The sequence below is a fragment of the Ranitomeya variabilis genome, chromosome 4, assembly GCF_051348905.1.
Source record: "Ranitomeya variabilis isolate aRanVar5 chromosome 4, aRanVar5.hap1, whole genome shotgun sequence".
NCBI classification, from domain to species: Eukaryota; Metazoa; Chordata; class Amphibia; order Anura; family Dendrobatidae; genus Ranitomeya; species Ranitomeya variabilis.
In genome coordinates this window covers 731,269,068-731,295,443 of record NC_135235.1, presented here as the reverse complement: position 1 = coordinate 731,295,443, position 26,376 = coordinate 731,269,068, and the positions used below count along the sequence as shown (strand labels likewise).

The window sequence follows — 26,376 nt, the reverse complement described above, 5'->3', positions numbered from 1 at the left end:
CAGCTCTGAGTTCCTGCTGCATACACAAGTTTCCAGTAATCCTCCTTCATCTGCTGTTCGTGTTTACTTCCATCTGCATTTGCTGGACATGTAAGCTGTTTCTGCTTTGCAACAACCTGAGACTATTAACCAGGCCTCCCTGGTTGAGCTAAGATATGATTTGAACTGCCTAATAAGCATATCTATCTGTGCCTGGACTAGACAAGGATTTTTTCATGTCAAGTATCCTCAAGAATAACTGTGCTTCATAGACTTTCTGCGTGATTGCATTTTCCTTTGATGTTTCCTATAGACTGCAAAGCAGCATTTGATATTTGCACCAAGTGTAGTGGACTTGAGTTTCTCTCTGCACCTGTTTGAATCACCGTGTGATAATATAGACTTTACCACTTATAAAACTGTGTCCTGTAGTTGTCTTGTTCCACGCAAAGAGTCTCCTGAGTTATCCCCTATAATTATTACACATGTTCCTCCTGACTTGGTGACTTGTCAGCAATTGTGCCTCATCATCTTCCTCGTTAGACAAAATGTGGGTACTCTAAGTTTTGTGCATCATTAAACAGAATTTCCAAGAGAGACAAGGGAATAATGCAGGTTGAGAGGCCACAATCAAGAAATTATGTTGTATAGAGCTTCTTGGAGTATCCTAGTGTGGGAATCACTAATCTCCTGGGACTCAACATAGAAGGAGGATCAGGGTGAGGATTAAGTGATTCAGACTCTTGGCTGGTGAGACTGGACCGTATGGAAGACTGGTTTGTGCTGCCAAGCATGCTGAAAACATTATCTGCTATCCAACTGACCACTTGTTCGCACTGTTCTAACTTCAGAAGTGGTGTACCTTACCTTCCTGCAAAGTGGGACAGAAACCTAGATGATGTGGATGGGCGTGGTTCTTGTTCTTCAGCAACTGGCTTAGTCACATCTGCTCCATATCCTCTATCATTAGTGTCTCCATTTCCCTGATCCTTACCGCACGCATTGCAAATTTTTAAATTGCTAGGTCTCTGGAAACCAAGTTTATTTTTTATAAAACAAAAATTGATCACCTGCAGCAGTCAAAGGTTTTTTTTTTGTAGTTTAACATTACCATAATGTAACACAAACCACGTTAAAAAAATGTATGAATGACAAATTCAATCAAGAAAAATTTCTCAACGCTTATTTGGAGTGTTATATACCTCCAGAATACACCACAAAGCACGTAATACTCTATGGATAACAATATAGTCTATTTTTTCACCCCTCCAAAAGAATATGGTCAACTGCCGATGCTATTTATTTAGCAACGGACTGCAAAGCACTAAGCCCTGCCTAGAGACAGTATTCAGCCACTCTCCCTGCTCATGCAACTGTCCCTCCCTAGGCTAAATGCAGAATGTATCTGATACAAATAAAGCACAAGATTAGCCCTTACAAAGACTGTTAATATGATGTTTCAGCTTCGGCACCAGTATCAACATTACAGAACACAAATTCGTTATACTGTGCACACATAGGCCTGCACAACGACACTCTTCTTCCAATAAGAATGGTCCCTGACCTGTGCACTGGCATCAGTGTGCCAAGTGTGGTGGCGCCTGTTCTTTTATAACCTCTGATTATATAAAAGAGCTAATCACAGTAATGCCACTACCGAGATGGCTAAGGCATTACAGTGACTGGCAGGCAATCCCCTGCATGTTTATTGGCTGTGTAACAGACACCAAACATGCGGAGTGGGGATTCGAACTTCAAATCCTAGCAATGACTAATGCTCACCGAGTATTTCCAACCACGCAGGTATTCAAGTGATATCCCTAGAAATTACCCTTTCTCACTTAATTATACGACTATCTGTTATGTTTTTATACATTTTGTCAATAATATATGTATTGTCTCCCCGTCTTGAGTTATTTTTGACTGTCAACAAAATACAATTCTCCAGTAATTTATTATTCACACTCTAGGTATGATAATGATTTTTCTCTGTGTGGTATTTTTGATGTTGTACAATCCCTTCTCACAGGAAAGTAAAAAATGTATCCAGCTTCAACTGCAAGACATGTTTAAAATGATGAATTCTTCATTTTTTCAAAGTTAAAATATAGTCCTATCAAAAAGTCTTCTTTCTTTCTTGGTTGAACCATGTAGGAAAAATGTATTTCAGGACCATAGGGAACATACTAATAGAATACCAAACGCGTTTTGAAAGCAAATGCATTCTTTAACTTGGTTCACTGTCTCCACTTTTGGACATATCATGCAATAAGAGTAAGTAACAGAGCAGCTGCAGCCTTGGCTTCCTGTTGATGTTCAATGCATCCGAATGTAGGAATAGTGAAACCAGCACTGATTGGGCACTGGGCTCGTGTTATGTAACAACCTCACATGAGCCCCGACAACGTGAGTGCCAAGACCACTTGAACAGTGCCGGCATGGAAAATGAGTATGAGTGCTCTTATTTGAAATAGGATAAACATGATGACTTATAAGGTGTTGTCATGGTAGTGGACAACCCCTTTTAGAAATACAATTTTTGGTTAAAACATTTCCAACATTCTGAAAATAAAAAAGGTTTCTCCCCTTTGTGACTTCTCTGATGTTAAAGAGTTGATTTTAGTGTAAAACATTTCCGATATTATGAACATGAAAAAGACTTTTCTCTTGTGTGGGTTCTCTGGTGCTTAGCCAAATCTGATTTCTGTGTAAAACATTTTCCGCATTCAGAACATGAAAAAGGCTTGTACCCTGTGTGAATTCTTTGGTGTTTAACAAGATTACATTTCTGGTTAAAACATTTCCCACATTCTGAACATGAAAAAGGCTTCTCTCCTGTGTGGGTTCTCTGGTGGCAATCAAGATGCGCTTTCCGGTTAAAACGTTTCCTACATTCTGAACATGAAAAAGGCTTCTCCCCTGTGTGGGTTATCCGATGCTTATCCAAACCTGATTTCTGTGTAAAACATTTCCCACATTCTGAACAGGAAAAAGGTTTCTCCCCTGTGTGGATTCTCTGGTGCTTAACAAAATCTGATTTATGGTTAAAAGATTTCCCACAGTCTGAACATGAAAAAGGCTTTTCCCCTGTGTGAGTTCTCTGGTGGATAACCAAATCTGATTTCTGTGTAAAACCTTTCCCACATTCTGAACAGGAAAAAGGCTTCTCCCCTGTGTGGGTTCTCTGATGCTTATCCAAACCTGATTTCTGTGTAAAACATTTCCCACATTCTGAACAGGAAAAAGGCTTCTCCCCTGTGTGGATTCTCTGGTGCTTAACAAAATCTGATTTATGGTTAAAACATTTCCCACATTCTGAACAGGAAAAAGGCTTCTCCCCTGTGTGGGTTCTTTGGTGGCTAAGATGATGCGATTTGTGTTTAAAACATTTCCCACACTTGGAACAAGAAAATATTTTCTCCACTGTGTGAATTTTTGGATGTTTAAGAAAAGACTTCACGATGGGAAAACGGTTTCTATATTCTGAACATAAAAATGGCTTCTTTGATTGAGGAGTATTTCCATTTTTAATGCTTATTTTGTGATTCTGATTTTCCTTAGTTATCGATAATGAATCAGAAGACAGGACCTGTTTCAAAGGATAATTTGAAATATCTTTGCTTTGAAGAGATGATGGTATATCTGGAGTAATAGCATTCACTTCAATTGCATCAGGTGGGATCTCAAAATCATCTGATTTAAAATTTGAAGATGTCAGCTGTTCCTCTGATCTCCTGGTACAGTCATCTGCCAAGATATAAACCGATTATTATTTTTGAATAAAATGTCTTTGAATGTCATTTCACATTTCTACTTAAAATGTCTGTAAATATGACAGGTTATGTAAAAAAATTGAATTCTTCACCAATACAATGACAGTTCACAGTCTAATAGAGAATCTCATAGGATGAACCAGTGGAGCGTGGTGTTCAACTGTTCGTTCATTCTGCCTCCCAAATATGGAATAAAAAGCCACAAAGAAACGTTATGTAGACGAACATAATACCAATAAATCTATTTATTTCACACAAAAAAATTCCCCACTCAGGTCCATCAACTGTCTGTGGAAAAACAGGTTTCCACATTATTAATGGCTCAAATGCTCTTGAAAGAAACATGGCTTCCATAAACCAATCAACCAATAACCACTCTCCCAAAGTGAAATCTCCCCCTCGCTTCTGAGTCTTGCAGTGTGCCCAAACCCCATTTAGCAGCCATGTATTTGGCATTACTATAGTGAGAAAAACCCACTTAATTTACAGTGTGTTTCTCCTGGAGCACAATCTGGGCACTATGTGTTGAGTAATAAAATGGAATATCCACTGCGTACTAATTTCCAGAAAGTGCCTGTAGAATAAAAAAGAGTCACTACTTTAATGGATTAATTCTCAGACGGTTATAACATGGGTAGCAGCAGTGGATAAACTTTATGTCCTGGGTGAAGGCGGCTACATGGATGGAACAATGGTCAGACAAAATGGAGGAGCAGCAGGTACAGCAGCGTTAAAACATGTGATCCTTTGTCTGGAGGAGTTGAGCCAGATTATAGAGCCTTTATCAGCATAAATGTCAAATTTGGTGGTGCTCAGCATATATCAATATGTAGATATGAATGATACAGAAAAAAGTATGTGGCACTCAGCATGGCAACTTGAATGAAAAGTCCTTTATTTGGTGACTATCATAAATGGTAAGGTGGGCATCTTTCTCAGACACCGAGCTTACACCTGTGGGGACGCCCAAATTCCAGGGTCCATGGTATGTGCACTCAGCCAACTATATTGACTTGATTGTTATTTTATTATTTATGACTGGATTGTTATGACCTTATGATAACTTTGTGGTGTTTGTTTACATTATTCATGCATATTGCACTTCCATTATGAGTGCCTATGTTGCTATGGTATCATATCCTAGGGTCACATAGATGTATTATTGTACATGGATTCGGGTGTTATTGTTTTTAAATGCTTTTGATCATGTTTGTGCTTTGGTGATAATAAAGTAGTTTTTGATATTTTTTGTACCTCGGGTGTGCACTTTCTACATACGCATTAGTCTTTCCTCCAGTACATGTCTTGAGAGGCATCTAGGCATGGATGAAACCCAAAAGTGAGTCCTTCAGAGGTTCTACTGGCCTGGGTGTCACAGGGACATTGTTAAATTTTGCTGGTCCTGCCCTATCAGCTAACTGCCCCCATATCCCACTTCTGCAGTCCCCTTGTCCTGTTACCCATAAATGAAGTCCCATTTGACCGGATTGCCATGGACCTGGTTGTGCCCTTAGCCAAGTCCGCCAGGGATCATCAATATGTCCTGGTGGAAATGGACTACGCGAAGCGGTACCCAGAGGCAGTACCACTAAGAAACTCCTCAGCCTAGAGCATAGCATGAGAGATAGTCCATATTTTCTCCCAGTCGGGCATGCCAAATGAGATCCTGACAGATCAAGGGACACAATTCATGTCTAAGGTAATGAGGGAGTTGTGAAAGGCCCTCCAGATTACTCAACTTAGGACGTCGGTGTAAAATCCGCAGACAGGAAGCCTGGTAGAGAGGTTCAATAAGACCCTGAAGTCCATGTTGAAGAAGGTTGTGGAGAAGGATGACCAAGATTCGGATTGCCTCCTGCCATACCTACTGTGCTCCATCAGAGAAGTCCCACACAGGCCTCTACGGGGCTCTCATTGTTCGAGCTGTTATACGGACGACTTCTAGATGTTGCAAAGGAGACCTGTGAAGCAGAAGTTACACCCCATCAGAGAATCATGTAGCCCAAATGCGGGACCGGATCGCAAGGCTGATGCCAATTGTGAAGGACAGCCTCCTTCAAGCACAAGAAGCCCAGGCGAGGGTCTACAACTGAGCCGCGAAGCCGAGACAATTTAGCCCTGGAGACAGGGTGTTGGTATTTAGCCCCACTGTGGAAAGTTCCTCGCCAAGTGGCAAAGGCCATATGAGGTGGTTGAGTAGTTGAATGATGTCAACTACAAGGTCCAGCCACCAGGGAGAACAAAGCCGTACCAAATGTACCACATCAACCTGCTCAAACCGTGGAGAGAAAGGGATCTGGTGGAAGCAACGTGCCTAGGGGCCCATTCTGAAGCCAAGGTTGAGGATGTCGCAGTAGCAGAGAAATTGTATCCAGCCCAGAAACAACAGTGCCGTGAGCTGCTTCAGCGGAACCGAGACCTGTTTTCAAAGTTACCAGGATGTACGCAGGTTGTGGAGCACAAAATCCTAACTGAACCGCATGTGAGGGTGAAACAAAGGCCGTATTGGATTCCTGCAGCTCGCTGCATGGTGATCTCCAAAGAGGTGAAGAGAATGTTTAGCTTGGGCATCATCGAGGAGTTAAAGAGTGGCTGGTAAAGCAAATTTGTCCTTGTGCCGAAGCTGGACAGAGAGTGGCACTTCTGTAATGATTACAGGAAGCTAAATGAGGTATCCAAGTTCAATGCATATCCGATGCCCCGTGTTGATGAGCTTATTGAGAGGCTAGGGTCAGCCAGATACATCACAATCCTGGACTTAACAAAAGGGTACTAGCAAATTCTCCTGTTTCCAAGTTCCAAGGAGAAGACGGCCTTCTCTACACCCGACGGGTGCTTTCAGCCCTTTAGAAGTCCCAGCTACCTTCCAAAGGGCTATGGACTGGATACTATTCCCTCACACGAAGTACACCACCGCTTACTTTGACGACATTGTAATCTTCAGCATGGATTGGGGAAGTCACCTGCAGAAGGTCCAGGCAGTACTGGATGCACTGAGGAAGGCAGGGTTTACTATAAACCCAAAGAAGTACGCTCTCGGGAAAGAAGAAGCAAAGTACTTGGGCTCCATCATTGGAAGAGGCGAGATATAGCCGCATATAGACAAAGTGGAGGCAATCCAAAAGTGGCCGCAGCCGATTTCCAAGAAACAGGTTAGGGCGTTACTGAGAATTGTGGGATATTATGGACGATTTATCTCAAATTTTTAGGTAAGTAGTAAGATCTCCTCCTCTGAGAAAAACTATGCCATCGTTGAAAAAGTGCTTGGCCATAAAGGTACTACCTGCTAGGCCGTAAGTTCAGGCTAGTATCAGATCATGCACGACTGAGATGGATGAGGGAAAGGAAGGGGAAGAATGCCGGGTGACTAGATGGTTTTTCGCACTCCAGGATTTTATTTTTATGTGTAGCACAGGCTAGCTAAGTTGCATGGAAACGCAGATGCCCTGTCGGAAGTGGTTTTATGTGAGCATCTATAGAGTGGGTGCTAAGATGCTCACTTTATCTCCCCCTGCACCGCTGTGTACTGACAGGACCTGTGTGATGTCAAAATCATGTGGCCAGTCACATGATGGATAGGAGTCACATGGTCTAGGGTTTAAGTGGCGGGCTTTGCAAGACAGGAAACACTCCAGGAAAGTGTTTGTGCCTGTGTAGCATGTTATGGATCTGTACCGTAGACACTATACCCATGAGTGGGCTGAACCCGCTGGATAAGGACTGCCTTTTCTTCCATTTTTATTTTGTTTTTCTGTTTTGCCCAGAGGGCCACATTTATTTTTCCCTGCTTGGTTTATGTTGCATCAATAAACTAAGCATTCTTAAAGAGACTGTGTTCTGTTTATACCTTTTTGTGTCCAGCCGAGTGAGACACACTACCACATAGAGTATTGTTGGATTCAAGAAAAGTTAAAAAATAATTTGTGAGATCCATCTGTTTGCTATTCCCCTTTGGGAAAGTGAGAAATTGGGGCTTATATTTTGTGAAGAATTCCAAAATTATCACCACAAAGTGAAACGTCAGATATGAAAAAAGAGCCCCGATTGGGAACACAAAACTGACTGCGGGAAGCGATTATCAAAGTGTTTTGGGCACTACCTACTGTAGTCAAAAACTGTGACTATAGACAATAACACATCTACTGAAATGATGAAACTCAACAGTCTTCATCAGTAGAAAATGAGTAACTAGTGGTGAAACCTATCTGGGGTAATTACAGTATGTGGCTCTTGGCAATCTAAACTATCATCGTAAGGGCCAATATTTGATGAGTTTCAGGAGGAAATATTAGATAGTCAAAGATAAGAGTAGAGAAAGTATTAGTGCTCCTCATTTCAGGAGAAATTGAGCAGCAAGCTGAATTCCTTTTGATCATAACTGATTTATAATTTATGATGTAGAGTGAATCCATGAAACCAAGGCTCGAGCCATGCCAACACATCTCCTGCAGGAGCGACTAAATGTATATTACAGCCATCAGCCACGCACAGCTTAGGCTAAGTTCACATTGCGTTAAAGCAGCCCATTCAACACATGCGTTAAACAGGCTGCGTTAACGCAAGTGCCAAAATGTGATCGCGCTAGCACAGATAGAGCATCTTCTAGCTCTATCTGCGCTAGTGGTGACAGACCCGGAAATGCTGCAGCCCGCGTCCCAGGGTCCGTCACTCAATAACGGCACATCGCTAGCGCACGTCCATTTTAGGCGTGTGCTAGCAATGCGTCCAACACAGGGCTTAATGGCGGCGTTAACGGACTGCGTTACACCGCATTATGCCGCGGTGTAACGCAGTCCATCTAACGGACTGGGGAAACGTAATGTGAACCCAGCCTAAGAGATACAGGTGCTTCTCACAAAGTTAGAATATCATCAAAAAGTTAATTTATTTCACTTCTTTAATACAAAAAGTGAAATTCATTATGTAGAGTCATTACAAACAGAGTGATCTATTTCAAGCGTTTGTTTCTGCTTATGTTGATCAGACCTGGGCAAGATGTGGCCCGCGGGCCGCATCCGGCCCGCCTGACGATTTTAAACGGCCTGCCGCCCGCTACCGCTCGGCCAGCCGCCAGAGACAGTGCAGCGGCTGCGCGTCGCTACGGCGCTACCAGCAAGGTTCCCCTTCCCTTCTGTTTGCCATTCCAGCGCCTGCGCGCCCTGTCCTGAAACCCCTGTCCGTTGAGAGGCGCTGACCGCTGCTGGCACTTCCGCATCAGGGAAGCGCCAGCAGCGGGTGACGTCACTGAGCGTGTGACAGGCTGCTGCGGTGCTCCTTCGTCTGTTGCACCGGATGCCGGTGTGCTGTGCGGCTGTACTTAACTGTAGCGTACTTGGAGTCGGACGGTGACATCGGTCGGGTGGATGCCGGTGGTCGGTGGTAAATGCTCCATACCGCGGACCGTGTAATGGAGCTGCCTGGCGCCTGCATGCATGATGGGGGGGGGAGGGAGCAGCGGCCAGCCCTGGGGGGATGCGGATTGGGGCAGCACAAACAGACATTATGGGGCTGTGGGGCACAATTATCAGGAGTCAGGACAGTATGATGGGGGCACAAGTGACAAATCAGGACAGTATGGGCCCCATACTGTCCTGATTTGTCACTTGTGCCCCCATACTATGGGTATGGGGGCACAATTGACAAATCTGAACAGTATGGTGGCACAAGTGACAAATCTGGACAGTATAGTGGCACAAGTGACAAATCAGGACAGTATGGTGGCACAAGTGACAAATCAGGACAGTATGGGGGCACAAATGAAATCTGGACATTATGGGGGCACCAAAATGAATTCTTGCCCCGGGTGCCAGAAACCCTACATACGCCTCTGGGCGCGCTTACAGGTCCTGTGATCCGTGACTGTGTGTTGTGGTTCTATGTATGCTCACCTCCAGCGGCAGCCGGGCAGCAATGTAATGCTATTGCCTGCACATTAACCCTATATGCAGGTAACAGTTTCCCTTTAAGTACGTCCATATTAGTATAAATCCGTAGATTAGACCACCTACTCCGCACTGCTGATCTTTTAACACTAGATTTTACCATAGGGTTGCAGAGGTCAAACATCACAAACAGACATGATACTCACCCTCCCCAGGCCCGACACTGCTTTTCTGCTACTGTTTTTGTTGATCATGTGCAGATTGACCAAAGAGCAGCTCCCGAAAGCATCTCTCTCTCTGGAGGACTCTGTACAGCAGTGCAATTTTTCAACAACTCATGGAGTTAAATGAGAGTAATGAAATGGGGTCAGCTACACCACGGCCATGCTTGCATAAACCTCTTCTTATGTAAAGCCCTGAGTCAGCGTAGCTGTGGTAGGTTAGTGCGAGCGCAGATCCGTGCGCTTCTGTATGGGGCATTGCCCATCATATGTATCATGTAACCCGCCGGCCATAAATTAATAGTACTCATGAAAAAAAGAAACCTTGCAATATTTATTGTATAAATCTGCATTTTCTCCTTCTGCAGAGAATCGTGACTCCCATCAGAAGAATTAGCCCTTAAATATGTCTGCTAAAAAAAGAAAGATTGATGGAGAATACAGAGTTTTTAACAAGGAGTGGACTTCTAAATATTTATTTACTGAAACCAAAGGCAAAGCTGTGTGCTTAGTTTGTGGAGAGCAAATAGCTGTGTTTAAAGATTATAATGTAAATCGCCATTACGAAACAAAACATGCACAGAAATACAAGAGCTTGGCAGAGGCAGAGTGGGCACGGGCATCTGAAGATTTGCTATCAAAACTGCAAACGCAGAAAGGATTTTTTACAAAGCTCCACGCATCCAGGGATGCAGCCATCAGGACAAGCTTTGTAATATCCCACAAAATTGCTAGAAACAGGAAGCCATTCTCTGATGGGGAGTTTGTGAAAGACTGTTTGGTGGACTCTGTAGCAATAATTTGTCCTGAGAAAAAAGAAGCGTTTTCAAATGTGCCCCTCTCCAGGCGAACCGCAACAAGACGGGTAGAAGACATTGCGGGGGATTTGGAGTTTCAGCTTAAAAACAAAGTTGATCATTTTATTTTTTTTTTCCCTGGCTCTGGACGAGAGCTGTGAAGTCCGTGATACCGCCCAGTTACTTATCTTTGTACGCGGAATAACAAATAACTTTGAGATGACTGAAGAGCTGGTAGCTTTGCGATCATTGAAAGGTACCACGAAAGGGAGTGATTTGTTCACCGAAGTAAATGCATCCGTGGACAAACTGGGTCTAAAATGGAACAAATTAGTAAGTGTTATAACCGATGGATGTCCAAATATGTCAGGGAAAAATGTTGGACTTTTGAAGCGGATGCAAGATAAAGTGAATGAAATAAACCCAGAACAGAAATTGATATTTTTGCATTGCATTATACATCAAGAAGTGCTGTGCAAGTCGGTGCCATCAGCCATGTTGTTGATGTTGTAACTAAGATAGTTAATTTCATCAGGGCAAGAGCACTGAATCACAGACAATTTGTTTCACTGTTGGAGGAGCAAGAAAATGAACATAGTGACATAGGCTACCACACAGCTGTGAGATGGCTCAGCCTTGGAAAGGTGCTTAAAAGAGTATGGGACCTGAGAGCTGAGATTCAGACATTTTGTCAAATGAAAGGCAAAGACATCCCAGAGTTCTCAGATAAGCACTGGATAAGCACTGGATAGCAGATCTGGCCTTTGCCATTGATGTGACTACACTAATGAATGAGCTGAATACCAAGCTGCAAGGCAAAGGCCTCTTTGCCCATGAAATGTTCTCCTTGGTGACAGCTTTCATGAGAAAATTGAAGTTTCTTTCTAGCCAATTGAAGATCAATATTCTCACTCATAAGCCAACACTGAAAGAAGTCACACCATCAGCTGATCACCTCGACAAGTATTCATCCATGTTTGCGGCTTTACATGATGAATTTTCCAGAAGATTTGAAGACTTCAAAGCAGTTGAGAGTGAAATGCCCATGATTTCTTCTCCTTTTACATGCTGTGTGGATAATGCCCCCAGTGATATCCAGTTAGAACTCATTGATCTGCAGTCTGACAATCTACTGGCCGAGCTTTTTAGATCAGTATCACTGCTGGAGTTTTATTCTTCTCTCAAAGAGGAAAACTTTCCACACATAAGGAGGCATGCTCAGAGGATGTTAGTTCTCTTTGGATCTACCTACGTATGTGAACAAACATTCTCACTGATGAAGTTCAACAAATCCAGATACAGATCCTCTCTCAGTGATGATCACTTGTGTGCTGTTCTTCGCATATCCACCTCAGATATTGAACCTAACTTCACTAAACTTGTTCAGGCCCAAAACAGGCTAGACTACTCTCATTGAAGATTCTCATGTTATTGAAATGTTTCATTTACTGTTCTTTACCAAGTTAAAGGGATGCCGGTCTTTAAAAAAAATTAACATATCTTGATCTACAACACTGTTGTAACAGCAAGTTTTCTACAGTTTTCTACAGTTAACACAAGCTCATTGCAGTGCAGTTCATCATCTCATCATTAAATAATGATGTAAGTATGTCTTCCATATTTTCTTTGTATCGTAAATCTTTGCATTGTTTAACATACTGTTTGTTTATGAAAAGATAGCATATGTATACTACAGTATTGGGTAAAAATTGGTTAATTATATTAGTCCGGCCCTCTAAAACCATCCAAATTTCTCATGCGGCCCCATGGCAAAATTAATTGCCCACCCCTGATGTTGATGATTATGGCTTACAGCCAATGAAAACCCAAAAGTCATTATCTCAATAAATTGGAATACTTTATAACACCAGCTTGAAATATTCTTTTAAAATCAGAAATGTTGGCCTACTGAAATATATGTTCACTAAATGCACTCAATACTTGGTCAGGGCTCATTTTGCATCAATTACTGCATCAATGTGGCATGGAGGCGATCAGTCTGTGGCACTGCTGAGGTGTTATGGAAGCCCAGGTTGCGTTGATAGCAGTCTTCAGCTCGTCTGCATTGTTGGGTTTGGTGTCTCTCATCTTCCTCTTGACAATACTCCATATATATTCCCTATGGGGTTAAGGTCAGGCAAGTTTTCTGGCCAATCAAGCACAGTGATACTGTTGTTTTTAAACCAGGTATTGGTACTTTTGGTAGTGTGGACAGGTCCCAAGTCTTGCTGGAGAATGAAATTTCCATCTCGGCAGAGGGAAGCATGAAGTGCTGTAAAATTTCCTGGTAGACGGCTGCGCTTACTTTGGTCTTGATAAAACACAGTGGACCTACACCAGCAGATGACATGACTCCCCAAACCATCACTGATTGTGGAAACTTCACACTAGACCTCAAGCAGCTTGGATTGTGGCCTCTCCACTCTTCCTCCAGACTTTGGGACTAAGATTTCCAAATGAAATGCAAAATTTACTTTCATCTGGAAAAAACACCTTGGACTACTGAGCAACAGTCCAGTTCTTCTTTTCATTGGCCCAGGTAAGACCCTTCTGGCGTTGTCTATTGTTTATGAGTAGCTTGACACACGGAATGCGACACTTGTAGCCCATGTCCTGGATACGTCTGTGTGTGGTGGCTCTTGAAGCAATTGCTCCAGTAGCAGTCCACTCCTTGTGAATCTCCCCCGAATTTCTCAATGGCCTGTTCTTAACAATTCTGTCAAGGCTGCGGTTATCCCGATTGCTTGTGCACCTTTTTCTACCACACTTTTTCTTTATACTCAACTTTCCATTAATATGCTTGGATACAGCACTCTGTGAAAAGCCAGCTTCTTTAACTATGACCTTTTGTGGCTTATCCTCCTTATGGAGTGTGTCAATGACTGCCAACTGTACTTATGTCAAGTCAGCAGTCTTCCTCATGATTGTGGATCCTACTGAAAAAGACTAAGGGACCTTTTTAAAGTGTAGGACGCATTTGCAGGTGTTTTTTGTTCATTCTAATTTGCTGAGATAATGACCATCATGTTTTCATTGGCTGTAAGCCATAATCATCAACATTAACAGAAATAAACACTTGAAATAGATCACTCTGTAATGATTATGTAATATAGGAGGTTCACTTTTGTATTGAAGAACTGAAATAAATAAACTTTTGGATGATACTCTAATTTTGTGGGAAGCACCTGTATATCATGGCACAGGATAAAAATGATAAAGGGAAACTCTGCTGTTATTGTACAGAAATTCACACTTGGCCTCACTGCACATTTAATAATGTCGATCATAAAAGTGAAGTTTGGCCAGAAAGACTGGACCTGGTCTTGTAGGGACCATATGATCACACTCAGCAGCACAGAAGGGAGAGAGGGGAGATTCATCCAATAAGATATCAGGGATCTAGGAAGCCAACAGCATCATTACCCTCCGCTTTCTCTTACAGGACCATCATAATATATTTCTTCAAGTGATTTTCTAACTTGTCAGTACATTCTACGTACGCTGTCATTTGGCTTTGTAGTTTACTGATCTAGGCAGGAAAGGGTCACCATCTTTCACAATTTCACAAAGTAATTTCAACGTTTCCAAATGGAGGAGAATGTTGTGGTCTAGAGCCAAATTGGTGATCGTACGATTGCGACACGGGCGGATTACATGACCGAAAAAGCAGCTACAGCCAGTGACTGAAAAGAATCTGTGTAAAGAAGAAGAGTTGTGTCTTAATGGAGCTCTTAGGGTGCAGATGAAAAAGGCATATATGATTAAAATGAGCAAACCTTTAATATAGAAGTCCAATGAAAGAAAAAAATAGGAATGCACTCACCGATCTATTGAAGCAAAAAAAATTCCTTTATTAGGACATGTGCAGGAGACGACAGGGAGAACGTGGACAAAACAGGACGACGATCGTTTCATGCTGCTGCGCTTCTACGGGTCCTAGGGAATTTTTTTTGCTTCAATAGACCGGTGAGTGCATTCCTATTTTTTCTTTCATTGGATTTTACATCATCTCTGGATCATTGCACCCGAGGGTCTTGATTGTTTAGGCATGTTTAGCAACAGCAGCGACATTAAGCGGTGAAGGTACTGACCCTGGGTTTCAGCGATGCCGGATTTTTTTCTTCTATTGGATACTTTAATATAGAAGTTATCCACAGTGGTACCTGATGAAGACAGCGGCTTGCCATTGAAGCGCGTTGTTGATAACTTCTATATTATAGGTTTGCTCATTTTAATCATATATGCCTTTTTCATCTCCACCCTAAGAGCTCCATTAAGACCGTGACTCTTCTTCTTCATTCATTACCTATTCCTCTGTGAGGGTTCGCGGCTGGAGCTGCACTGTAGCTGCAGTGGTGGAGCATTTACCTTTATCCCCTTGAGGACCTGGGGTCACGTGATCTTCAGGACCTGCGGTGACGTGGTGCTCAGTGCAGCTGTGAGTGGCTCTCATCGCTAACCAGCATCAGGAGACGCCTTCCCCGGAGCACACGGATTGCTAAATCACGCCTTAACACATTGTTCCAACTGGTACCGCTCATGTGCGCTCCCCAAACCTTTTATTTTGCATGAAAAGAATCTGTGACTTCTCTGCATTTAGTGGTCACTACTGACCTGGGTAGTCATATGTAGGAATCTTCTCTTTACACCACTCATCACCCCTCACATATGTCTCTGTAGTATTAATATGGGTCAGATTTTCACCCTGAAACAAATATTGTAAAAGTCACCGACAGATGGAGAAGTCCCATCTATGATCAGCTCTAATCCTGCCATCTCCACCGTTCTCATTACACAAGTATAAAACATATAATACTGGTGGATAAAGCAACACTGAACACAAGACCTTCACAGCCGTCTACACATCATAGGGGAGATCTCATGACACCTTCTCTCCATCTACCTGATGATCCTGAGGAACATTGAGATCTTTTTGTTTACAGTCCTGTGGAAGAAGAGGACGGGGACATCTCTCTGGTGTTTTCCTCTTACTGGATAGATCTGGAGGAAACACATACAGGGACTGAATTCATTCTTTACATACAGATAATTATAGGCCGTGTGTATTTAGTCCTGTCTATTACCTGGTGATGTGAGGGGCTGGGGAACCTCCATCATGACGTCCTTGTACAGATCTTTGTGTCCTTCTAAATACTCCCACTCCTCCATGGAGAAATAGACAGCGACATCCTGACACCTTTTAGGAACCTGAGACATACAATGATATCATCATACCCTGATCCCTTCATAGTGTTACTGTATAATGTCCCAGCATTCCCAGCAGTGTCACCTCTCCAGTCAGCAGCTCAATCATCTTGTAGGTGAGTTCTAGGATCTTCTGGTCATTGATGTCCTCATGTATCAGGTGAGGTGGAGGCCCCATGATTGGGCTCAGGGGTCTTCCCAATCCCTCAGATACAGGGTCCTGACAGCGCTCACTAGAGGTCTTCTTCACTACCGTGTAATCCTGGTTATGGAGAGACACATTAATAAATCTCACTACAGACATTTCCAGAGTCCTCACCTCTCCAGTTCTGTCCATCTGTTATTCCCATAGATAAGAATGATGTAATGTGACGTTCTCAGAATCTCTCACCTCTCCAGTAAGCCGGAAGAGGATCTCTAGGGTGAGGTGTAATATCCTCTCCGCCATCTTGTCTCTGTCCATATCCAAAAATGGGTAACTCAGAAAAATTCTCTTATATAGAAGATCTTCACTGAGAGGATCCGATATTGTAGAGACCTGAATGAGAAGAAGATGAGCTGATGGAACATCGTAATAATCCAATTATTGGAGATAATAAGGGAAACATATCAGGAGATATAACGTGTATATGTTGTATTCTCTATACGTAGAAAGACTTGGCACTCAATAGTTTTATGAAGAAAAAACGGATCATTTATTTCACATCCAGACAAACCAGTCAATTGCTGAACGTTTTCGGTCCAGACTGGACCTTCCTCAGAGCAATATAACTTATCTAGTATAGAAAAATGAAAATTCTCTTAATAAAAGTGAACAAAATAAATATATGAACAAAAAATTAGAATGTTTGTCTGTAAATGACACACATTATACTTATAGAGATTATGTAGCATACATGTCAACAAATGCAATTACATAACAATGGCTACTGCTGCGAAGATCGTATCCAAGGAAACAATTAAGATGTAAGTGCAGCGCCCCAGAGTCCTGGTCGTTGCAGTACTGTTGCTCCGCCACTAAGGGGAGTGATGGTACGTCTGATGGCACTTAAGGAGTTCACCTGACCAGGTATCACAGTCACACATTACACTTCACACTCTGGGGGAGCAAAGGGTTCTACGATTAGGCCACTCCTCACAATCTGGTAAAACTGGGGGCTGGATAGGAAGTTAGTCAAGAGCTGACTGGGTTTTGCCCAGGCAACACCTAGTGAGAGAAGGGGTTGCTTGGGAGGATTCAGGGGGGTCCATGTCAGGGGTGGGATCCTGACAGAGGCCTAGCGAAAAGGACAGATTGTTACGGAACCGCGCCTGCACTTCATTGCGGCGGTATCTTAAGAAAGGACACGAAGCGAAGTATATTGTGGAGAAGTGAGAAACGAGATCACAGCACAAAGGAAATAGAACCAGTAGGAGTCGTGCCCCGAGATCGGCAACATCCTACTGAGGCGCGTAGCCGGAACGCCGAGGAAGTATTGGACTCCAAGCATTACTTCAAACCAACGGCAGGACAGTTAATTATAGGTTGTCTGTCTCACCTAAATCACCTAAGCAGGCATAGGGGGCAACTGTGGGAGAGGGGCGATGCTAGGGTCCCGGAAGAACTCCAGGCCTTCCCGTCATACGGGTGCGTCCTATCCATATCATCTGGGGGACGGAAAAAGAACATCAGAACAGATACGAGTTGTGAGAGAAGAACATCAGAAACAGACACAACAGTTGTGAGGACTATCCCGTGGTGCTCAGCAGGGAAGTACTACAACACACAGGCGCTAGAAGGTAGGCACTGATTTCCACCTGCAAAGGGAACTCTGGATGTGCCTTCGGACCGGCCGGTCTCAGCCAGCCCTGTTAGCAGTGCTCTGGATTGCGGATCCTGAAGCCTTCAGTAAAGAGACTGCAACCCTGTGTCCTCATTATTCATCGCACCTTGCATCTATGTTTTTGTGTAGCATGGTATCCAAGAAGCTAATGCATTCTGTGTTGTATTGTAAAGTAAATTTTAATTTGGGTGAAATGTACCCAGACAGATGTTCCTACGTACACAAAGACAGGGAACTTTCTCTTGTCTCAATTGTCTACAGTGTAACAACATTCAGAAGGGAGAACATTTTTTCCACCCCCACACGGGTCAGGGTTTCCCTATTAAAGTTTTCTTCATGTGTGAGTCCACGTATGTAATCTATATGATCAAGTGTACCTGCAGCCTGACCTATATAGGTGAGACAACACAAGCAATACGCGATAGGATATCGCAACATGAGTCTAGTATTAGGTGTAACAGAGATCACTTACCCCTCCCACATCATTTTCCGAGTAGGGGACATAGTGGGGACATTGCTCAATTAAGATTCCAGGTCTTGGAACAATTTGACCCATGCAGAAGGGGACAAAATAGGATGAGGATCTTGAAGAAGCATATTGGATCTTCACTTTGCAGACCTTGGAACCCAAGGGACTTAATAGAGACTACGACGCCTCTAGTTTCTTATGAATATACCATTTGTACCATATAAGACTGTTTACCACTATAAGTTGAATTACTTACATGTGTTGTGATAGGCCTAAATTAATCTATGTTTTCTTTTTTTCATAGAATCGTTAATCCTCTTCTTTGTCTCTTTCTGGGCACCCCGTGCTATCCACGGTATAGTATATAATCGGTATAGTATAGAGTGTTCTTTAACTGTACAGTTCCATTTACTCGGGCCAATCAATAGGCCAGTACCACAGCACCCCATAGCCTCACTCTTTTTTCCTTCACACAGACCTTTCCCCTTTATTTAAATCTCTTCCCCTTCTCCCCTCTTTTTTCACACATAACAGTTATATCCCCCCATATGGCCATACCTGACATTTTGGGACTCCCAGCGCTAATACAACACAAGGACTCTGACTTTTACATCCTAGCTTTCCTTTATAGATACGGGCTCTTAGGGCAGGCTGCCAGGACTTGTTATGTCCATACATGGCGTCAGCTCCGCATTGCGCTTGTGCACACTTCTCCCGAACACACGTGACCGCGATGACTCGCAGTATCACGTTACACTGTCTGCGGGGCACTTAAACCTGGAAGCATACGCCGGGCATTCAGCGCGCGTTCCAAAGCGTCCCAGTATGCCACCAGCGCTGGAGCTACACACCGGTAAGCATACTTGCAGCGTTCCTAGGCTGCTTCCCTTCACCCGGGATACCCCTTACTGACACATCATCTTCCTATTGTTGCACTATACAGTGTGAGCAAACCTCAGCCCCTAGCGACATAGTACGCTTATAGCCACGGGGCCTATACACCGGTAAGCTGACCTAAGCTATCTCCCTGCATTACAGTATTTGTTACAGTATTTGTCACTGACGGACTACTTCCCAATTATTACAGCATATAAAGTTGGTGACTACTCAATGCAACAGAAGCGCAATTTGTCAGGCTATACACACTGACCTAACACTCCAGGTCAGTGGTCACTGTTCACTGGTCAGTACTGTTTTAGCTTATTCATCTGATTGGATATAATGTGTTTAAGGAGGTAGACAATAGTCTTGTGAGCACTATCTGAGCATATCTTACCTTATCCTGATTAGGATACACGGTCTTTGGAACTATTACTATGTCACCGTTTCCTTCCCTCCTGACTACTAGGTACTGGCATGGCACTTTTAAACACCATTTCTGTATTTGTTTCCTTAGGCACATTATATTGTACCCTGAGACACTACTTTCTCATGGAGAGATCATCCACATCACCAAACTAGTCCAATAAGGAAACTTTACTTCTTCTGCTAAAGAGCACCCATATCCTTTTTCCATTACAGTCTCTCTTTGAACTTTACTCAATGTGAATTCTGCCAATGAATTACAACTTAATTGTTTCCTTGGATACGATCTTCGCAGCAGTAGCCATTGTTATGTAATTGCATTTGTTGACATGTATGCTACATAATCTCTATAAGTACAATGTGTGTCATTTACAGACAAACATTCAAATTTTTTTGTTCATATACCGTATTTATTTTGTTCACTTTTATTAAGAGAATTTTCTTTTCTCTATACTAGATAAGTTAAATTGCTCTGAGGAAGGTCCAGTCTGGACCGAAAATGTTCAGCAATTGGCTGGTTTGTCTGGATGTGAAATAAATGATCCGTTTTTTCTTCATAAAACTATTGAGTGCCAAGTCTTTCTACGTATTTGTCATTGTGGGTTGGATATGCAGCGCCCCAGAGTCCTGGTCGTTGCAGTGATGTCGTTCTTCCACCAGGGGGAGTGATATTACGTCTGATGGCAATAAAGGAGATCTTCCTACCAGGTATCACAAACCATACACCACACTTCACACTCCAGACCACCAGGGGAGCCTTGCTCCTATCTACTAGGGCACTCCTCACAGAAGGGTAAAACTGGTGGGCTGGATAGAAAGTGAGAGAGAAGCTGGCTGGGCTTTGCCCAGGCAACACCTGTCAGGCAGACAGGGGGAAAGGAGGAACATCGGAGCTGCAGACAGAGGGTCCCTGACAGGGGTGGGATCCTGTCAGAGGCCTAGAAAGACAGAAAGACACGGAGCTGCGCCTGCCCCACGTGCGGCAGCATCCTACGTAAGGACACAAAGAGAATTGTGTTGTAGAGGGTGAGAAACGAAGTCATAGCACAAGGAGATAACACCAGGAGTTCTGCCCTGAAATAGGCTGCCTCCTTCTGAGGCGCGTAGCCAGTGGCCGGAACACCGAGGGAGCAACAGTCTCCAAGCCTTGCTCCAGAGACCGGCTGGACAGTCAATTCCCAGTTGGCTGCCCGACCTTAATACCCAAGAAGACATGGTGGCAACTTGTGGGGGTTGGGGCGTCTCTAGGGTCCCTATAAAAAAGCCTCAGGCCATCAGTCATACGGGTTTGTCCTATCCACACCATCCGGGGGACAGAGAGGAAGAAATAACATCTAGAACATCTACAAGAGTTGTGAGGACCTTACCGAGAAGCTCAGCAGGGAGTACTACAACACACAGGCGCTAGAAGGAAGGCTACTGATTTCCACCTGGATAAGTGGACTCTGGATTTGCCTTCAGACTGGCCGGACTCTGCCTACCCTGTGGTCTGTACCCTGGACTGTGGATGCTGAAGCCTCCAGTAAAGGTAAAGAGACTGCAACCTTGTGTCCTCGTTATTCTCTGTGCCTTACATCGTCCACCATCACCACCTACACTTCTGGGAAGACCTGGGGACACGCTTCACCTGTGGGAAGGTATACCATCTAGCTGCCATAAAATCACCCCAGCGGACCCCTCACCGCAGCATCGGTCGCTCTGACCGAGTACCACAGGTGGCGTCACGAATATTATCCCATACAAACTAAACCTTTTATTGGTCGTCCCTCAAAGGGCCATGGACCGGGTCGGGCCAGCGTGACATTCCCCGAACCGAGGGACCCGGTACCGAGTACCCCATTGCCCTACTCTGGGGGTGATCCAACTACCCTACTTGAGCACCTACGCCTGCATCCCACAGAGTGCCGTGTATTTTCATATACTGTATGTTGTATTCTCTAGTCTTGCATGGAGTGGAACATAAGTTGAATTGCTGACTAAGACATCTCCTCCATGCTCCCAATCGCTGGCTATGTTACTCACTGCTTTGGGAACTGATTAGCTGAACGATTAACAACCCAACCCAAGCAACAATGTTATTTTTATTATTTCACAACATTTAGTTTTTTCCTTGACATCTACTAATAAAACCTATATAGTTTAGGCCACAGACAATAGCTCCCAACCGTCCCTCATTCTGCGGGATTGCCCCGGATTTGATGCTTTGTCCTGCTGTCCAGCACAGGACGCGCTGATCCCGCATACAACACAGGAGAAGCTGCTGTCACGCCCCCTTGCGTTAGGCCACGCCCCTTCCCCATGTTCCTGAGTCTTACTCTTAGGGCTTCCTGCCTGTGACATGAAGGAGGCGCTGCCAGCGCTGGGCACGGGGTCACACATGATCTGCAGGAGGAGGAAGACGAGGAGCTCTGCTGGATGTTGTGCAGGACGAGCAGGCACACCGACCCTCCTGCCCCTGTGTGCGGTGCCAGGTAGGTGCCAGCAGGATAATGAGCTGCAGTGGGCGTGCTCAGTAGCCATGTGCTGCAGGAGGCTGCTTGTTGCTCTGCTTGTAAGGAAACTAGTTCTCACCGTGCAGATAAATGTGTCCAGATTTACTGATCTTCACCTAATGAGGCTTTGTGCTGTCGCTGCCCCTCCATCACTGCCAGGGAAGCAACACATGCCCTGGTGAGGGCACCCGCAGGTGAGCGCCATGCAGCACTGGCACAGGGCTCACACAGCCCCTTCTCTGGTGAGAAGCACGTGCCCTGGTGATGTGCTGCCTGTTATGTGTGGGGTCAGGAGGTGTTTACAGTGTGGATGTAGCCGAGCCATGTGTGTATGAAGTGTATGGAGCGGAGCCGTGTGTGTACGAGGTGTACGGAGCGGAGCCGTGTGTGTACAAGGTGTACGGAGCGGAGCCGTGTGTGTATGAGGTGTACGGAGCGGAGCTGAATGTGTACAGAGCGGAGCCGAGTGTGTAAGAGTTGTACGGAGCGGAGCCGTGTGTGTACGAGGTGTATGGAGCGGAGCCGTGTGTGTACGCGGTGTATGGAGCGGAGCCGTGTGTGTGTGTGGTGCATGGAGCGGAGCTGTGTGTGTACGAGGTGTACGGAGCGGAGGGAGCCGTGTGTGTGTACGAGGTGTACAGAGCGGAGCTGAATGTGTACGGAGCGGAGTGTGTACGAGTTGTACGGAGCGGAGCCGTGTGTATGAGGTGTATGGAGCGGAGCTAAATGTATACGAGGTGTACGAAGCGGAGCCGCGTGTGTACGAGGTGTATGGAGTAGAGCGTGTGTGTACGGAGCGCAGCCGCGTGTGTAGGAGTAGCTATGTGTGGCCATTATACGGTGCAAAGTGTCATGTGCGGTCATTATACAGTATGGAGCATCATGTGCAGTCATTATACATTATGGCCAAATCCAAATTGACAAGCTTGACAAAGGTCTTTGGACCGAAACGTTGCCGCAGGAGGCAGAATAAATATGTGAGCTGCTTTTCACTATCCGCTGTGGCGCTGTCCTTTTCTTCAATTTGGATTTGGTTGTTCTGTCTGGGATGGACCCCCTGGTGAGGACGTGCGCCCCGATGTCCATAGAGACTATATAATTAATGTGTGGCCATTATACAGTATGGAGCATCATGTGGGGCAATTATACAGTATGGAGCATCATGTGCGGCCATTATACAGTATGGAGCATCATGTGTGGCCATTATATAGTATGGAGTGTCATGTGTGGCCATTATACAGTATGGAGCATCATGTGGGGCAATTATACAGTATGGAGCATCATGTGTGGCCATTATACAGTATGGAGCACTGTGTGGCCATATTTTTTTGTTTATAATTATTCTTTATGAAAGTGTGATCAGCAGTGCTAAATGGGTGTGATTGGGACGTGGATATGGGTGTGGCTAGTTATGAATGGGTGTGGTCAGAGGCGTGGCCTAAAATTTGCCGCAAGCTTTGTCCCTCTTTCCCATCTTCAAAAGTTGGGGGGTATGGACAACAAGCAGCTTCTTCCTCAGAGTCGGCAGCTGAATACGTTTCTCATAGACACTTCTTCCATAACGCTAATTCTCATCTCATTTACCGACACTGGAATAGACATTAGCAATACTGCAGGAGATATTCATTACACGTGACAGGAGAAATAACTACTTCATGAGGAGGATGACATCTTCATCTTCTACTACGGCTCTATAAACATATTTGGCCAGAGTCCGTCACTGACTCCATCACCACCGCCCGTCTATATGAAGGTTTCCAGTCTTCTCCGCACTGTAATCTTCTCGTTGCTCCGGTTTTCCCGAGCACGCTCAGGTGGTGTACGAGTATTTGTGACTGCTTGGAGATTTAGTTTTTGTTGACTCAGTTGCATGATTTACAGCTTCTAGCCAGCCAGAGTACATGGTTGCTAGGGAGTCCACACATGTAATCATGCTGTCTAATAGCCACAAGTCATGCAACTACGGCAAAGAAAACTAAATCTCTGAGCAGTCACAAATACTAGGAGAGCACCCGAGCAACGAGTATACTTGCTCATCACTAATTAGAGCTGATACTATGAAGCTAAAGTGACTAAACAGACTTTCTGTCACATCCATAAAGGGGCACTTTTCTGTGCTCGTCAGACCTGTCCGAGGATTATTAGAGGTGATAGTTTCCCCTCAATTAGAAGGGACACCTGTGGATATTGGGGTCTTTACCTGCTACAGTCTCCCAAAGGGTTAAATGGCATCTGTAACTTCAATGTCTTTCTATGAAGCTTCTTCTCTGAACCTTCTTCCTCTGTTTTCTGCTGTATTTCTATTACTCTCCGGAATCAAGAACATATTAAGTCCTGTAGAAACTGCAGAGAAAGAATCATTTCTAATTCTGTGTTTCCAGGATTCTTTTTGTGGGAATTGGCTAGAGAATAATGGAGCCTCCAGCACCGACCTCCACCCGCAGAGCAGCACTCCACATAGAGAATAATGGAGCCTCCAGCACCGACCTCCACCCGCAGAGCCGCACTCCACATAGAGAATAATGGGGCCTCCAGCACCGACCTCCACCCACAGAGCCGCACTCCACATAGAGAATAATGGAGCCTCCAGCACCGACCTCCACCTGCAGAGCCCCACTCCACATAGAGAATAATGGAGCCTCCAGCACCGTCCTCCACCCGCAGAGCCGCACTCCACATAGAGAATAATGGGGCCTCCAGCACCGACCTCCACCCGCAGAGCCGCACTCCACATAGAGAATAATGGAGCCTCCAGCACCGACCTCCACCCGCAGAGCCGCACTCCACATAGAGAATAATGGAGCCTCCAGCACCGACCTCCACCCGCAGAGCCGCACTCCACATAGAGAATAATGGAGCCTCCAGCACTGACCTCCACCCGCAGAGCCGCACTCCACATAGAGAATAATGGAGCCTCCAGCACCGACCTCCACCCGCAGAGCCGCACTCCATAGAGAATAATGGGGCCTCCAGCACCGACCTCCACCCGCAGAGCCGCACTCCATAGAGAATAATGGAGTCTCCAGCACTTACCTCCACCTGCAGAGCCGCACTCCACATAGAGAATAATGGAGCCTCCAGCACCGACCTCCACCCGCAGAGCCGCACTCCACATAGAGAATAATGGAGCCTCCAGCACCGTCCTCCACCCGCAGAGCCGCACTCCACATAGAGAATAATGGGGCCTCCAGCACCGACCTCCACCCGCAGAGCCGCACTCCACATAGAGAATAATGGAGCCTCCAGCACCGACCTCCACCCGCAGAGCCGCACTCCACATAGAGAATAATGGAGCCTCCAGCACCGACCTCCACCCGCAGAGCCGCACTCCACATAGAGAATAATGGAGCCTCCAGCACTGACCTCCACCCGCAGAGCCGCACTCCACATAGAGAATAATGGAGCCTCCAGCACCGACCTCCACCCGCAGAGCCGCACTCCATAGAGAATAATGGGGCCTCCAGCACCGACCTCCACCCGCAGAGCCGCACTCCATAGAGAATAATGGAGTCTCCAGCACTTACCTCCACCTGCAGAGCCGCACTCCACATAGAGAATAATGGAGCCTCCAGCACCGACCTCCACCCGCAGAGCCACACTCCACATAGAGAATAATGGGGCCTCCAGCACCGACCTCCACCCGCAGAGCCGCACTCCACATAGAGAATAATGGGGCCTCCAGCACCGACCTCCACCCGCAGAGCCGCACTCCACATAGAGAATAATGGAGCCTCCAGCACCGACCTCCACCCGCAGAGCCGCACTCCACATAGAGAATAATGGAGCCTCCAGCACCGACCTCCACCCGCAGAGCCGCACTCCACATAGAGAATAATGGAGCCTCCAGCACTGACCTCCACCCGCAGAGCCGCACTCCACATAGAGAATAATGGAGCCTCCAGCACCGACCTCCACCCGCAGAGCCGCACTCCATAGAGAATAATGGAGTCTCCAGCACTTACCTCCACCTGCAGAGCCGCACTCCACATATACGGCTGCTCTGTGCACCCAGGACCTGTGATGAGGTCACAGGAGGGGAGGAGTCAGGGGTCACATGATCAGGGGCCTTGGAAAATGATATATCCGCAGTGAAGACCCTACATGGAAACTTCTCAGTCAGTGACATTCCCGCCATTATTCCCCCTCACTACTGGCACAATTACCCCGCGCCGCATTTTCTACACAGTGTTATGTGTGGAATGTAACATGATTTCCCTGCTTGGAGACAAACAGATCCCACAGATGAGAGGATTATTACCAGTTACCGGACGTCTACTATATGGTGGCATATGATTGTGTGATCGACTTCATGACAGGAGGTAAACTGCCGAAATGTCATCGGTTTAACCTCTTCTAGGGTGGGCGGACCGCACAGACTATATTCAGAGTCCGGCTAAGGGCGCGTTCACATCAGAGTATTATAAATCGCT

General features: G+C 45.2%; 2 protein-coding genes across 2 annotated transcripts in view; both read right to left on the bottom strand.

Annotated features, from left to right (window-relative positions):
* Positions 1 to 24,492, bottom strand: part of LOC143767965 (uncharacterized) — a 98,764-nt gene extending 74,272 nt beyond the window's left edge. Inside the window, exon 1 of the mRNA XM_077256542.1 lies at positions 24,385 to 24,492. The gene's annotated coding sequence lies outside the window, so the exon portion shown is untranslated. The remainder of the gene's footprint in view (positions 1 to 24,384) is intronic.
* On the bottom strand, positions 1,064 to 25,935 carry LOC143767967 (uncharacterized). Its single transcript, XM_077256546.1, has 7 exons — positions 25,909 to 25,935; positions 16,249 to 16,395; positions 15,943 to 16,119; positions 15,737 to 15,860; positions 15,556 to 15,653; positions 15,267 to 15,357; positions 1,064 to 3,726 (listed from the first exon to the last, which is right to left on the bottom strand). The coding sequence occupies exons 1-7, from the start codon at positions 25,933 to 25,935 to the stop codon at positions 2,621 to 2,623; spliced, it is 1,770 nt and encodes a 589-aa protein (XP_077112661.1). The 3' UTR covers positions 1,064 to 2,620.
* Positions 25,936 to 26,376: the final 441 nt, after the last annotated feature.

Excerpts from the sequence above, each read along its gene's own strand:
- LOC143767967 (XM_077256546.1), bottom strand. The coding sequence starts at position 25,935 with ATGTGGAGTGCGGCTCTGCAGGTGGAG. Across the intron at positions 16,120-16,248 it reads TCTTCCGGCTTACTGGAGAG|GATTACACGGTAGTGAAGAA; the intron begins GTGAGAGATTCT and ends CTCCATAACCAG. Across the intron at positions 15,358-15,555 it reads ATGTTCCTCAGGATCATCAG|GGTGAAAATCTGACCCATAT; the intron begins GTAGATGGAGAG and ends TATTTGTTTCAG.